Below are 16,648 nucleotides of genomic sequence, written 5' to 3' on the forward strand. Positions count from 1 at the left end.
TTAGCAAAGTTGCAGACTATAAAATAAACCCACATAAATCATCAGTATTTCTATGTATTACCAACAAAGCCCAACAGCAAGAGATAAAAAGAGAATCACTGTACACATTATAAAAAATTTAGGTGTCCACCTACCGAAACAAACCCAGGAGCTATATGAACACAATTACAAAACATTTTTCATACAAATAAAGTCAGATCTAAATAATTGGAAAAACATCAGTTGCTCATGGGTAGGACGAGCTAATACAATAAAAATGATAATTCTACCCAAGCTAATTTACTTATTCGGTGCCATACTAATCAAACTACCAAAAATTATTTTATGGAACTAGAAAAAATAATAACAAAATTCATTTGGAATAACAAAAGGTCCAGAATATCAAGGGAACTAATGAAAAGAAATGCAGGAGAAGTTGGTCTAGCCATTCCAGATCTTAAATTGTATTATAAAGCAGCAATCATCAAAACTACTAGGTACTGGCTAAGAAATGCAGGGGTGCATCAGTGGAATAGGTTAGGTATGCAAGACACAATAGTCAATGACTATAGTAATCTACTATTTGATAAATCCAAAGACCCCAGCTTCTAGGATAAAAACTCACTATTTGACAGAAACTGCTGGAAAAACTGGAAAAGAGTATGGCAGAAACTAGGCATAGACCAAAATCTCACACCATAAACCAAAATAAAGTCAAAGTGAGTTCATGATTAGATATAAAGGCTGATACTATAAGCAAATTGGGAGAGCCCGGAATAGTTTACCTGTCAGATTTATGGAGAATTTATGGAGAAGAATTCATGACCAAATAGGAGATAGAGAACATTATGAAATGCAAAATGGCTAATTTTGATTTTATTAAATTGAAAAGTTTTTGCACAAACAAAGCTAATGCAACCAAGATTCAGAGGGAAGTAGAAAACTGGGAAAGAATTTTTACAACCTGTGTCTCTGATAAGGGCCTCATTTCTAAAATATATAATTAAGTCAAATTTATAAGAATACAAGTCATTCCCCAATTGATAAATGGTGAAAGGATATGAACAGGCAGTTCTCAGATGAAGAAATTAAAGCCATCTATAGTCATATGAAAAAATGCTCTAAATCATTCTATTCACTAATAGAGAAATGTAAATCAAAACAACTCTGAGGTACCACATCACACCTATCAGAATGGCCAACATGACAAAACAGGAAAATGATAAATGTTGGAGAAGATGTGGGAAAATTGGAACACTAATGTATTGTTGGTAGAGTTGTGAAATGATCCAACCATTTTGGAGAGCAATTTGGAACTATGTCCAAAAGGCTATAAAAATATGCATACCGTTTGACCCAGCATTAGCACTTCTAGGGCTATATCCCAAAGAGATCATACAAATGGGAAAAGGACCCACATGTACAAAAATATTTATAGCAGCTCTTTTTGAGGTGGCCAAGAATTGGAAATTGAGGGGATGTCCATCAATTGAGGAATGGCTGAACAAGTTGTGGATATGAATGTAATGGAATACTATTGTGCTATAAGAAATGATGAACAGGCAGACTTCAGAAAAACCTGGAATGACTTGTATGGACTGATGCTGAATGAAATGAGCAGAACCAGAAGAACCTTGTACACAGTAACAGCCACATGGTGCAATGACTAATATTGATAGACTTAGCCCTTCTTAGCAATACAAGGATCTAAGACATCTCCAAAGGCCTTATGATGGAAAATACTATCCACATCCAAAGAAAGAACTATGGAGTTTGAATGCAGATCAAAACATACTATTTGCTCTTTTTTTCTTCTGTTTTGTTTTGTTTCCTCTTTCTGGTTGTTCCTCCTATTGGTTCTAATTCTTCCTTACAACATGACTAAGGTGAAAATATGTTTAATAGGAATGTATATGTATAGCCTATATCAGATTTTGTGCCATCTTGGGGACAGAAGGGGAGAAAAATTTAAAACTCAAAAGCTTATGGAAGTGATTGTTGATAAATCAAAATAAATTAAATAAAAAAAATTTTGCACATAAACTGGCTTTACTCTCCACTGTTTCTGCATTGTGAGGAGATACTGTTCACAACCTTTCTTTGTGAGATTTTACAAAGGAGTTTATAATCTAAACTGGTATTGCCTTTGACCTCCATCTCTGCTAGGGAAGTAAGCCAAATATTTGTTAACTAAGATGGTTTAGATTCTTTCAGTCTACATGTTGTAGCAATTGATTTATATTAGTTAAATGTCTTTATAAAACAATTATAATTCATGTCTATGTCATTTACACTATTATCCTTCATTGTCAATTATTTCAGATATTCAGAACTGATTTTTTCTACTGCATATAATATGATTTTCTGTATTATTCTTTCTTCTGGGTTTTTTGTTTTGTTTTGTTTTGACCAATTTTGATCTTTGCTCTAACAAGTTGGTTGTCTGAATATGCACGAGCTGCAGATTCAAGGCTGACTTCCATATAAAAATGAGTTAATAGGATCAGGGATTTAGAACTATTTATGTATGACATTTGTTTTTATGTCTTGCTTTTGTAGATATTTTTGTTTAGATTTTGGTTGAATTTTTCATACGGTAGTTGCTGAGGTGATAAAAAATTGCTGAAGCTGATAATATAGCTTATATTTATGTAGTACTTTACAATTTACAAATGATTTCATTTGATCTTTATAACAATCCTGTGGGATAGGTAATACAAAAATAATCAGCTCAGAAGGTCACACAGGTAGTCAGATTTAGAACTCAAAGCTAGACCTTCTGAATCCAATTGGGCCAGGACTCTTTTCATGTGATCCTTCTTTCAGATGATCGCTAAGGTCCCTTCCTTTTTGATGATACATCACTTATTTAAGTAACGGATTATAAAAGGAATCTTTAAATGAGCAAAGAAGACTGTGAGTAGCCACTGGGGCACTGAAGATGGACAGGAGCTAGAAAAGCTGATCTGGGAGATATGGTAAGTTAGATAAGCAATAGAAAATGATAACAAAAAGCATACAGATGAGCTGGCTAAGATAGAATTAGCAACAGAATTGCTACCATTCGTGGTAGCTGTTAAATTGGTAAAATTTGAAAGACAAATTCAAAATCAATTATAATACAATGCAATAAAAAGAGAAAAATTAAATAACTAGCCACTGTTTACATAGGCAGTCTTCAACTTACAAATGCAAAAATTCTTCAGGATCTAATGAGACAATATTTGTAAAGTGCTTCGTGCAGCACCTGGCTCATAATAGGTGCTAAATAAATATTAGCTATTATTGTCATCAATTGTTAGTATTGTTGTTGTGATCATTCAGAAATTAGAAGACATTTTCCCATTTTCCCCCTCATGATTATGATAGCTGGGGATGGGAGCTTACTTACAGGGTTTACTTATTGACTGGAAACCAGTTGTGGTTTTAGGCTATCTTAAGTGACTCTAAAGTGGTCTCCCTGTCTGTGGTCTTTCTCTTCTCCAATCTATTCTTCACCCTACTACTAAAGTAATCTTGTTAATACATGGGTCTGATCGTATTGGTTTCCTCCTTAACCTTTTGTAATTCCCCATTACCTAGAAGATAAAATGAAAATTCTATCCTGTGACACTTAAGGACCTCCATAGTCTAACACAAACGTTCCGTTCCAGATTTAGCTTATGCTGTTACTCTTGTTATACTCCCTGTTCTAGTCAAACAGGACTACTGGATGTTCCCCCATCTCGTCCTCTAACCCTGTAAATTTGTGCTTGTTATTACATATGTAAAATGAACTCCCTTCATGTTATTACCTATTGAAATCCTTTGCTTTCTTCAAGGTCAAGGCCAAGGGTTACTTCTTCTTCCTTGAGGCTTTCCCTGATGCCTTCAGCCAGCAGTTCTCCCATCTCTCATGCCCCTTTGATCTCTCTGATGCAGGTTACTTATAACTGGTCTCTTCACCCAGAAGAGGAGGAGGAATATGCTGATAAAGACAACTAGGGTGATTGATGGGTATCCATTACTACATCACAGGAATTCTATCAACCCGTCTAGCCTTATGAAACCTGATGATTGGTGCATTCAAAAGTACTTGAGGCCCATTTCCCCCAAGACTGGGGCACACATGAGAAGCTCCAGCTACTTTTGTCTACCTCAGTATAAAATTGCATAGCACCTAACCCTTGGACATCATCCAGAACAAGTCTCTTGCCTAGACAGACTGATTGCTGTGTTTGTGGCTATGTGTCTGTTACTTCATTTTCCTGAGTCCAAAATGGGGATCTAAGATGGCAGTGGTGTGGTGTATATCTCTTCTACCCTTCTTATGTTAGTATTTCAACTAAACTGATTTGTAAACCATCAATAGGTAAGGGGCCAGCATGGACACTATAGACTCCTCACAGATATTATTTAAACTGTAACCCCCACTTAATATTTCATTTTCTCTTAAAGATACAAAAATAATATCCAGTCTCTGTGGGAGAGGTTATTGAAACCAGTTTTAGAGTAAAAGGAACATGAGCCCAGGCTCCTAAGCTATGGTTTTGAATAGAAAATTACCCCCATAGACCAAAGTGTAGCCAAGAAGGGGAACACATTAAAGGGTACGGGGTGCCACAGACGAACCCATGGATTAGATCAACTTTGTCTTTGTTCCTTGGAATCTGTAATCTTACTAATATATTTGGCTATGCACTTTTCCATTACATTGTCTTACATTTACTTGTGTGCTTGTTTTGTCCCTCCCCTACTAAATTACAAGATAGTGACTATTATTTCATACTTCTCTTTCTCCAGATGAACACAGTGTACTTTGTGCATAGAAGTCATTTAATAAATGCCTACTGAATTGAAGTAAATATTGTCATAGCCTACTATTATATGGTAAGCTCAAAGAAGGAAGAGACAATGTCTTAATTGTTTGGCTTATCTACTGGTGGTACTACACAATTTTGGTTTTATAGGCGCAACGCTAAAAACAGAGGAGGCTATTATCTGGCTACAGAGATCACTAGCCCTGGTATCTCGACATGCTTTCCCTGTGATTCTCCATGCCACTAAGCAAGACCATTAATGAAGATGAAGGAAACAGGAAAATTGTAATGGTCACAGGTGTGACCCCATTAGTGTCTTAGTCAAAAGTTTGGTGAAGCAGTCCTAATTTATAATGTGTTATTAAGCCTGGTACAACCTGTTTTTCCACCTCTCCATTATCCCACTCCTGTGTCCTTTGGAGTTATTTTTGATTCAACATTCCCCTTTAACCCCCACAGTCATTCAATTACCAAGTCCTATTAAATTGCTTTCAAACTATCTAAAGATCTTTGCTTTCTTTTCATATTCATTAACACAAACCTAGTTCAGGTTAATTTCCCTTCATAGCTAAATTATTCTAATAGCCTCCTAATCCAACTCCCTGCCTTGACTCCTCAATCTATCTTTGTTACAAATTGCAACCAGAGTAATTTAAAAACGTTTTTCATTAAATTACTATCTGCCTTAAAAAAAAAATTTCAACAATGACCCAATCCAAACACCTTTTAATGGTTGTCTGCTACCTGCAGGATAAAGTTTAGATTCCTAAGCCTGACATTCCAGAACCTCTATAATTTGGCTTCCCCTCATCTATCTAACCTCATTTTCTAGGACTGCTTAATTCATCCTTTCTACTCCAGTTTAGTCTGGAGTCTTAATAACCAATTGTGATCATCCCTACCCTTGTGCCTACCCTCGGGCCTACCCTCATATGTTGTTTCTCTTGTGTGAAATGCCTGATCTCTTCACTCAGAAGTGATCTTTCTCTCCCCTAGGGTCCTTTAACATTTATTTTCTGTAATATTCATAGGATAGTCATCATAGGCTATCTCACATTATGATAATAGATGGCATTTATATAGCTCTTTAAGGTATGCACAGTGCTTTTTATGTTATCTCTTTTGATCTTCCCAACAACCTTCCCTTGTGAGACAAGTGCTATTACTATTCTCATTTTACAGATAGAGAGAGAGGTTATGCAATTTGCTCAGGGTCACTGGACAGCTAGCAAGTGTCAGAGGCATAGTTTGAACTATCTTTCTGATTCCAAGTCTCATGCTCTTCCCACTGTGCCATTTACCTGCCTCTAAGCTTAATAAATTTTCTATCAGCAACTTTTCTGTAGTTTAATGTCTCAGAATTACCTAGGTACCAAGAGGTCAAGTGACTTGACCAGGGTCACACACTTAGAACAAGTCAAAGGCAAACCTGTATCCAAATTCTGATGATCTTAAAACCAGTCAGCTCATCTCCACTAGGTTACTCTGTATCTCAGCTAAAGAATTTTTATTTCTATTTTTCCAGAAGATGAAATAAAGACCCAGAGACCAGTGACTTGCCCATGGCTACTCAGTTAAGAAAGTTTGAAACCAGGCTTCAGTTTGAGTTTGAGTTCAGGGTTCCTCCTACTACACAATACTGCTGCTCACAGAGTCCCTATGCTTCAGTAATCAGAAATCTGTGAAGCATTGAAGTAGGAAGTAAGGACAATGGTAACTTGATTGGCTTTTCTACTATCATTTGGAAAAATGAATTTTAGCCAGGATGGAAACAAAAACAACTCAGAACCTCAAAGGCCACCTTGGTCTGTTTGTTTAACAAGGGGCTGAACCCATTGATTTGTCTTAGTCCTTCCGGGGTATTGTACAGTCACACTTTGGTGAACAATTCCAACCTGGGTACTCAATGAACACTATTTGGATTGAATGATCAAATGAGTTAACATATCATGTAAAGCCCTTTGCAAACCTGATAGCTCTATATAAATGCTAGAGTTATTGTTATTGTTGTTATTTACCCCAAATCCTTGATTAATCCAAAATTGAAATTTCTGGTTGTGAGTCACACAAGGTCTCCTGCTGGTGTAAACATCTGGCACGATTTGGTTGGGGCTGATTCTCCGTTCCTACCTTCTTGCCTGTGGTCCTCCAAGATCTGACCAGCCTACACTGGCCTACTGCCCCTACTTGTTCCTCCACCTGGGTTTTTGCACTTTCCAGGTCCACTTCAGGGGTGGGGTTCAGTTTCTCCCTCTTCCCTTTTGTGCCTCAACACGCATATAAATCCTTTTAGGAGGCTGCATGGTTAATCAGTCAGTCAACTAGCATTTATTAATGACCTAATATACGCCAGGCACATATGTTAAGCTCTGGGGATACAAAGAAAGACAAAAGGCAGTTCCTGCTCTCAAGGTGCTCCCAGTTTAACGGAGGAGATAATTTGCAAACAGCTACGAGGTATACAGGATAAATTATAGGTTGTATCAGAAGGAGGGCACTAGTGTAGTGCATAGAATATTGGAGTTGGAATAAGCAGGACCTGAGTTCAAATCCTACCTCCACATTTAGCAGCACTATGATCTTAGGCAAGTCCCTTTACCTTGTGGCCTCAGTTTCCCTATCTGTAAAATGAAGATAATAATAGCTCTTATCTCACAGACTGTTGGGTGGGATTAAATGAGACAGCAGATGTAGAGTGCTTTGCAAACAAAGTGATATATAAAACTACTATTTTTGAGGTTATCTATTGGTTTTTAGTGCGATTCTATGGAGATAAAAAAAATTACAAACATAGGAACATTACAAGAAGACTTGATACTTATCCCTCATCTTCAGTGGCATATTAGTGGACACTGGTTTCATTTCTTAGATCCTACTTTCTCCTTCGCTAATCAGCCCTTAGTCTTATATTGGGAATTGGTTCTCACCAACTTTTATTCCTCTTCTGATTCCCAGAGCTGGTGTTCCTGAAGGTCTAACTCCCTCCCATGAGGAAGACTTGTGCTCCTCGGCAATTTCCTGCTTTCTTTAGACTTGCAGGTTGATACCAGAAAATATAGCAGAGAGTAGGTCCTAGGGCCTAATTGGTATTCAATCAGATTCTTAATAGCTCAAGGGATAATCATCTACCCTTCAAATGCTTCTTGCTTGAATCAGCAAAGTTATCTTTAGGTCATTCTCTGACACTTGTAAAATGAAGGCTAACCAGAAAACCCTTTTAATTTCTATTCTTGCTGCTAAAAATCTTTCAAACATGACTACTTTTTCTGCTACATTAAGCAGAGTACGCTAAACTTAAATTTAATCCTAGATTCAGGTCTTGTAATATCACAGGGTCAACATTCTGAACCTAATTAATTGTTCAGTACTGTGGATGTAGATGTTTTGGGAAAGTGTAGTATCCCTTAGAATTTTAAAAATTATTATTAATGTCTGATAGGAAATCTTTCTTGTAAGATGCTTTCTTCCAAAAATCAGTCCCCCCATCTTGTTGATATCTTAATAGAAATCTAGTTAATCAAGATTATTTACTATAGTACGAATTATGAACTACCATACTGGAAGAATAAAAATTGCAGGTGACCCAAAGGGCAATGGAGAGGGATATGGTAGGTCTACGGTTGCTCTGTATTACCACTGAGTGTAAGAAGTGGTACAAAAGGGATCTTGTGGAAATGTATTATTACAAAAGGAGGGAGATGAGTCTTGTAGTGAAAGCAAGGCATAAAGATGAAAGTGAGGAAGAGTAGATGGCTATCCCCAAAGCACTGGGATACACAACATGATGAAGGACTTAGAGGAAGGCTTCCCTTGTGTTGGGTGGATCATCTATGGAGGAGGATAAGGACAAGTATTGTACAGTATGAGAAAAGCTGGATGGGTAGGCAGAGTCTTGAATATTTATTAGCTGAAAATTTCTGAGGTGATGGAGCCACAAGCCTTAAAGGAGCAGGAATTTGGCAGATGAAGTTGTATTTTTTTTTAAACTTTAATAAGATCTCCACCCCCCCCCATTTACCTGTAAAAACAATTTTACACATTTTTTAAAAAATTGAGTTCCAAATTTTCTCCCTTCCTCACCCCCATCCTTCAGACAGCAAGCAGTTTTATATAGGTTATACATGGGTTATAGATGTGTGAACATGAAAAGCATTTCCATATAAGTCATTGTGAAAGAAGATACAAACCAAAAAAAAAAAAGTTTAAAAAAGTATTCTTCGATCTGCATTCAGACTCCATCAGTTTTTTGTTTTTTTTTTTGTCTGGATGTGGATAGCATTTTTTATCATGAATCATTGGGATCACATAATATTGCTATTATTCTGTACCATGTTCTCTTGCTCCTGTTCACTTTGCACCAGTTCATGTAAATCCTTCCAGGTTTTTCTGAAATCATCCTACTTGTCATTTCTTATAACACAATAGTATTCCATTTCAATCATATGCCACAACTTGTTCAGCCATTCCCCAATTGATGGGCATCCCTTGATTTCCAATTCTTTGCCACCACAAAAAAAGCTGCTATATTTTTGTGAAAATACATGCTTTTCCCTTTTTTTTTTTAATTTGGGATACAGACCGAGTAGTGGTATTACTGTATCAAAGTGTAGGCATTGTTTTATAGCCCTTTTGGCATAGTTCCAAAATGCATGGAGCCACTATATTTTAAGTGGACACTATGATAACTCCTATTTGTTGAAAGGCAAATATAACATTTTTGCACTCTAATAACATTATTACTTTCAGCCTACCTTTCCAAATTTATTTCAAATTATTCCCCTTTATATATTCTACTTTCTGACCAAATTGGCCTACTTGCCATTCCCCCAGACTTGGCATTCCATCTCTTGCCTTTGCAAGGGTTGTTCTACATATTTGGAAGGTGCCCCCTACTCTCCTCTGACTCTTAAAATCTTTAGTGTTCTTTGAGGCTGTTCTCAGGTGCCACTTCATATGACCTTTCCTGAGTCCCTTACTTGTTATTCTTCTCTCTTCCCTCAGATTACACTGTTCATACTTACCCAAATAATGTCATATACTTCATGTAGAATGCAAGTTCCGTGCAGATGGGGACCATTTTTCTTTTTTTTTTTTTTTGTCTTTGCATATCCCTGAAACCTAACACAGTGCCTTGAACATAGTGTGTGCTTAATAATTGTCTAACTGAATGGGTTGTGATTTGCTCGTAGCTTAGGTTTAAAATAATAGTCCCACGATTTATGTTTCTATCTTTTGTGACTTGGTGCTCCCTTTCTGCTTTCCGTTTACCTGTGCCACCCTGGGCTAAGCCTGCAATATTTCCTTCCTTGTAAATCATGGTCACCAGCCATCTCAGCAATCACAGGCCTTGAAAAAATGACCGCAGAGACTGAGATCTGGGAGGAGTGAGGCCCCACCTGTTACAGCTAACCCTGGATTGACTGTGCAGAGGGAATCAGTGCTAAAATGATTTAGTTCATAGTTTAGCTGGTTTCAGTCCAGGGGTTTGATTAATTTCAGTAACATTGCAATTAATCAGTAAGCACTTATCAAATGACTACTACCGTCTACTTCACAGTACTTTGGGGGCTACAGCAGTATAAAATGTGGTTTCTGCTTTCAAAGACTTTACAATCTAATGGAAGAGACAAGCCTCACATTACACAATAATGAATACAAGATGGTGCTGAACCATGTGGTAGAGATTATAAGGAATGTAGAGGAAAGGGTGGATCAATGACACTTGGAGCAACCAAGGCAATCTTCATGGAGAAAGAAAGATTTGAGCTCAGTATAGGATCAGGACAGGGTAACATACAAAGGGAGGCATTCCATTAAGTGGAATCAACCAATCACTCAATCAACCAATAAGCATCTATTCCACTTGGAACTCAAAATGTAACAAAAAACAAAATAAAATGTAAAAAACCCCAAGCATTTCTTAAGTGTGTATACATATATATATATATATATATGCGCAAAACATCTACGTGGCAGCCTTGGGGAAGGGCAAAAGCATTAGCAGCCGGGAGGCCAGGAGAGGCCACATGAAGATGATGAGACTTCGAGGAAACTAAGGACTCCCAATAGGTAGAGGTAAGGAAGGAGGGCATTCCAGGCTTGGGTGACATCCAGTGCAAAGGTACAGAGATGGAGAGCCATGTTGGAAGAGCATGAAGACCACTGGTATGACAAGAGCATTTGTTATGTGGATAAGAGAGGAATGTAGAATCAGGCCAGACAGGCAAGATGGGCCAGGTTATAAAGTGCTCCAAGTGCCAAACGGAGGGAACTGAAAGTATCATGTGGCAGGTGACTTTTTCACTTCCGTGTATTTGCATGCCCAATTGGTTGTTCTTTCACTTCTTTGGAAAGACTCCCCTGAGGTGGACTCAGGTTTTTCTGCTCTCATAATTATTTGTTGCACAGGCCATCAATTCTGCCATTCGCTCTCTTTTGGCTTTTTCCGAGATTCTTCTTTCTAGCTTGAACATCTGGATGCAGGTCCATGTCCTTTTGGGAGTCCGTGGGGTTTTGTTTCCTTGAGTCTTGGTTCCCTGTCCTTTGTCTCGCAATATTTAGAGATATTTGCAATTATTCAGATGTCCTGGTAGCTACCTTCCCTTTGTGTGAATAACTTCTCTGTTAATTTATCTATTTGAGCTCTGGGGTTGTTGTGCCTTCTTTTCAAACCTGAACCAGCCCATAATTCCTTGGATTACTTCAATCCTTCCACTCCTATGGCACCCATGCCAGCCATGTTCCCTTCACACCTGTATCAACCTACCACCCCCTGTATTCCCATCACTCCATCTTGCTTTCATGCTGTTGTCTTATCACACTCCCCCCAACCTCTTGGAATTTTCAATTTGAGATGCCTGTAAGTCATCTAGTGTGAAATGTCCAATAGACAAGTTGGTAATATAGGACAGGAATAATTAGAACCGGATACTTAGAACTAGAAGTCACCTATCTAGTCATCTATTTAATAATAATAATAAGTTATTATAATGACTACAACAGTCATCTATTTAAACCCATGGGAGCTGAAGTCACCAATCAACAAGCATTTATTAAAAAAGCACCTATTATATCCCAGGTATTACAGTAAATGCAGAGAATACAAAGACACAAATGAAAGTCCCCCGCCCTCAGTGAGTTTACACTTTAAGGGAAAACAGTATGTAGATATACATGGAATATTTACAAAACAAATAGGAGGTAATTTTTGGAGGAGAGGTCCTTAGGAGTTGGGAGGGATCAGGAAAGGCTTATATAGGAGGTGGTGCTTGAGCAGCAAGTGAAGGAAACAAAGGATTCTTAACAGGTAGAGGTAAGGAGGGAATATGTTCCATCTATGGCAGACAGCTTGGGTAAGTCTGTGGACAGTGTCTTAGACAGAGTGCTGTGTGTGAAGAGCAAGAAAGCCAGTTTGGGTGACTGGTAGAGTTTGTAAAGGGAAATAATATATACTAAAGTTGGAAAGGAAGGTTAGGACCAGGTTGCGAAGGGCTTTAAAATGCCAAACAGGGGAGTTTTTATTTCATCCAGGAGTCAATAGAATCCATAAGAGTTTACTGAAGAGGGGAGTGACAGGGTCAGACCTGTACTTTTCGAAAATTACTTTGGCAGCTTGCAGAGGGAAGAGATAGAAGAGGGAAGAGATGGTGAGAGAATGGGCAGTGAGACCAATTAGGAGGCTACTACAACAATCCAGGTGACAGGTGAGGAGTTCCAGCTGAATAAAGTGGTGGCAATTTGCATGTGTGTGGGGACCAGTAGGAGGTATATGGTGGAGAAATTGCAAGACTTGTAAAATGATTAGATATGTGGGATGAGGTAGGAAGAGGAATCAAAAATAACCTGAAGTTGCATACCTGGGAGACTGGAAGGATGGTGGGAGCCTTTGATAGAAAAACGGATGTCTGGAAAAGGGGTGGGGTTGTGGGAAGGAAAGAATAATGAGTTCTGTCTTGGACATGTTGAGTTGGAGATGTCCAACGGCAAATCTAGTTTGAAATGTCTAATGGTCAGTTTGGTGACGGTCAGGAAAGAAACTATGGTTAGATACACAGATCTGCTAGAAGGGACGACCAAACCCGTGGGAACTGATAAGGCCAGTAAAGAATGCTAAGACAGAGGAGGTCCCCCCACCGCAGAGAGAGAATTAACACTGATATAATTCCTACTCTGCACCAGGCACTGTGCTGGCCACTCTACAAACATGATCTCATTTGATTCTCACAACAACTCTGCCAGGTTAGGTGCAGTTGAGGAAACAAAGGCAGAGATTAAGTAGTGACTTTCCCAGGGTCACACACTAGGAAATACCTGAGGCTGAATTTGAACTGCCAGTCTTCCCCGACTCCAGGCCCGGAGTCCACCGAGCTGCCTCTAAGTGAGGGGAGCATTGTCCTGAAGGATCAGCATCTTAGAAGCTTCAATGTGAATTTAGGTTTACATACTAATTTAGGGCTGACAAAGCACTTTCCTTACAGCAACCTTGCGAGGCAGGCAGGGAGAGTATGTTACAGAGAAGTAAGTTCAAACGTTTTCTGGCTTCCACCTCGAGACCCTCAGCTCTCATCCCATCTGTTTCTTCTCTAGGACGCCCAGGTGCCTCTTGCCCCATCCTCTCTGGCACGCGAGCTGCATGCGGATCTTGCCATCCTAGGCATGGGGTGAGTCTGTATATTGCATGTATATGTATGCAGACATGTATGTGGCATGCACATACTATTTATGTGTATAGGTGTGGGTATATGTGCATAAATGAATGGATATGCGTATATACGTGTATAAAAGAACTAGATAACAGTCCTCGTTCCCCCCCCCCCCAGCGCTGCGGCTCCTCCCACCCCCGGGTCTGGCCTGGGCGATCTCTAAGAATCCCTCCCCTCCCCCAAAGCCTTCCTCAGGTTCAAGGTCTCGCGTGGAGCCTCACTCGATCAAAACCCCCGTGCAAAGAAGATGGATTTGTTGAATGCAAGCTCTGCCTCTTTTGATCTGTAACGTGACCTTGAAAAAAAAAAGTTCTTCCTCATTTTCCCCATCTGTAAAACCAAGGTGGTTAGACTCCGTGACCCCAAAGGTCCCTTTCAGCTCCAAATCTGCAAGCGCATAATTATCCCCATTTCAGAGAGGGGAAAACTGAGGCTCTGAGAGAAGAGCCTGCTTGCCCTCGATGTCCAAGCTAGGAAGGGGCAGTGGCAGGATTCGAACCCAGGTCTTGAACGCAGTTTCCCTCGTCACCACGTGGTGTCTAAGAGGTTCGGGGAGGCGGCGCTGCGCGCTCAGTCGCCAGGGACCAGCGCGGCCACTTCCGGGAGCCTCCCTCCCCTCTCCTCTCCTCTCCGGGCTCGGGCTCCGCCCTCGAGCGTCCCAGGGAACCGGCGCTCCCCGCCCCTCCCCTCTCCTCCGCGCGCGCCCTCCCTGTCCTCCCCTCCCCTCCCCTCCGCGCGCGCGCCCTACCCCCTCCCCCCCGCGCGCGCGCGCGCCCTCTCTTTCTCCCCCTCCTCCTCTCCCCTCCGCTCGCGCGCGCCCTCCTCCCCGCGGCCAGGCTAGAGCGGGGGCTCTCGCTTTCGCTAGCTCGCTCGGCCGCGCTCCGCGGCCGTTGCTGCCCCACGTTAGGGGAGGCACTTCCGGTGTGTGACTGGGTGGCCGGATGACGTGGCTGAGTCAGAGGAAGAAGCTGAGGCGAAGGCAGCGGCGGCGGAGCGGACTCGGCGGGGCGGGGGCTACGCTCGGCCGCGGGCGGTGACTGCGACGGCGACGGCGACGGCGGCGGCGGGTCCAGTTCGGGCAGCGCCGAGGCGGCAGGGGCAGCGGCTGGGCCCCGGTCCTGTGCGTCTGTGTGCGCGCGCCCCTTGGATGTGAATCGGCGGCGGCGGCGGCGGCGGCGGCGGCGGCAGCGGAGGAGCCTCGGGCGGAGGGCCGGCCGGCGCCGGGCGGGGGGAGAGCGCACCATGGAGCCGCGGCGGGGGGTCGCTCGCGCGGCGGCGGCGGTGGCGCTGCTGCTGCTGCTGCTGCCGCCCCCGGGCCGGGCGGACGAGCACGACCACACGGTGAGGCGCCGCGCGGCCTCGGCCTCGCTCCCGGAGGCCCCGGGCGGGCCCGGCCCGGACGGAGCCTCCGAGCTCGGTGCAGGGAGCGCCAGACCCAGCCCCGGGGACCTGGGGCACTTCCTCGGTGGGGCGTGAGCGTTGGGGGGCGGCTGCCCACAGGCCCGGGCTTGTCGGGCTTCCCCTGTCTCGGAGCCCGGGGTTTTGTTGCCGCGGCTGCTGGGCCGTACGACACAATGGGATTAAACACTGTATTCTGGGGAGGGCAGAAAGCGCTGACCACTTGTGGTGGCCTCCAGGCCCCGGAAGGGTTCCGTCCTCCTCGGGCCTCAAGGGGTGCGACGGCACTCCTGAGCTGTGTCAGTAACAGGGTCATTCCACGTGTGCACTCCTCCACCTCCACGCAGGCCCGCGCAGTGGCCGTGCCAGCAACTTTTCTTCCCCCTCTCAGGCCCCCGCCCCCTGTTCTGTACCAGGAGACGGGCTCGGCAGCAAAGGCACTTGTTCTGGATTGTAATCTTGGAGTAGGCAAGGCCAGAGTAGTCTGGGGACAAAGTTTGCTTTTGCCTTAAGTTAATTGTCAAGGTGTCTTAAATTAACCCTTTAAAATCAAAGCAACTTTATGACTCTTTGCTTGGAACGACTTTTCTTGGAGATTCGTGACTTGAATTGTTTTCCAAATGCTAGCATCCTAGCAAGATCTGAAAGTCTTAGCTTAGGGACTGTGATAAAAAGCGAGGCAGGTTTTTGGCTTTAACCTCTAGCCTTATTAACTTGCGTTAGGCTTTTATCACGACCGTAAATGATTGTTGTGTATTTAGAGAATTGTTGAATTATAAGTTCTTCCACTGAGTGACAGATTACTTCCCATATCCCTGGGCCTCAGTTTTCTTAGCTGTAAAAGGAGAGAGTTAAACTAGATGGTGAAAATTCTTGGCAGTTCTAATGATCAATGATGTTGGAATTCTGATTTCAGTTCTCTTGTGTAGTTACTGAGAAATGAAAAAAAACCATGTGTGATCCTATGATTCTTTTTATGTATTTAATGGGACTTACTTGAAAATTTAACTTGTTTATCCAAATATTAGGCTACCCCTGCGTTTGACAGCTTCTCTGGCTTCACAAGTTAACATAAATGCCAAACAGTGTATGTGAACTGTTATATTTGGTAAGTGTCAAATGATCACATCAGGATACTTATTAGACTTTCAGAATTGAAGTGAAAGGCATGTTTATGTTTTCATATTTTAATATTGAAAATTTAAAAAACCTATTTCATTTATTTTGGCATTTACTTTGTATAGAGACAGTGTTTTGTCGTGGAAAGGACACTGGATTTGGAGTTAGAATCTGTGTTCAGTTTCAGGTCCTTCCACTTAGTAAAAGTATATGACCTTGGGCTAGTCACATGGGGAATGTGATGGACTTTGAGCCTCAGTTTCCTCATTTCTAAAGTTAGGGGATTGGGGGGCAGCTAGGTGGCACAGTGGATAGAGCACCGGCCCTGGAGTCAGGAGGACCTGAGTTCAAGCCCACCTCAAACCCATAACACTCACTAGCTGTGTGACTCTGGGCAAGTCATTTAACCCCAATTGCCTCACCAAAAAAAAAAAAAAAAAAATGAAGTGAGGGGATTGGGAATAGATTATTTTTACAGTAACTTCTAATTGTAAACATATGATCTGACTTTAAAAATATTTTACCCCCTCCTTTTATCTGTTACTTTCCAGACACTCTTTCCCTCAACCAAAATAGAACTCTGTATAGTAAATATAATTAAACAAAAATATCATCACACTGGCAGGACCTGATTGTATGCATCATTATACA

The 16,648-nt window shown here is 41.6% G+C and overlaps 1 protein-coding gene across 1 annotated transcript in view; it reads left to right on the forward strand.

The window, feature by feature from the left end:
• The first annotated feature begins 14,722 nt into the window (after window positions 1-14,722).
• TM9SF3 (transmembrane 9 superfamily member 3) overlaps window positions 14,723-16,648 on the forward strand; it is a 74,967-nt gene continuing 73,041 nt past the window's right edge. Inside the window, exon 1 of the mRNA XM_027858099.1 lies at window positions 14,723-14,821. Coding sequence (XP_027713900.1) covers window positions 14,723-14,821 — 99 coding nt within the window. The remainder of the gene's footprint in view (window positions 14,822-16,648) is intronic.

This window comes from Vombatus ursinus, unplaced genomic scaffold (genome assembly GCF_900497805.2).
Source record: "Vombatus ursinus unplaced genomic scaffold, bare-nosed wombat genome assembly UNPS02000749.1, whole genome shotgun sequence".
Classification (NCBI taxonomy): domain Eukaryota; kingdom Metazoa; phylum Chordata; class Mammalia; order Diprotodontia; family Vombatidae; genus Vombatus; species Vombatus ursinus.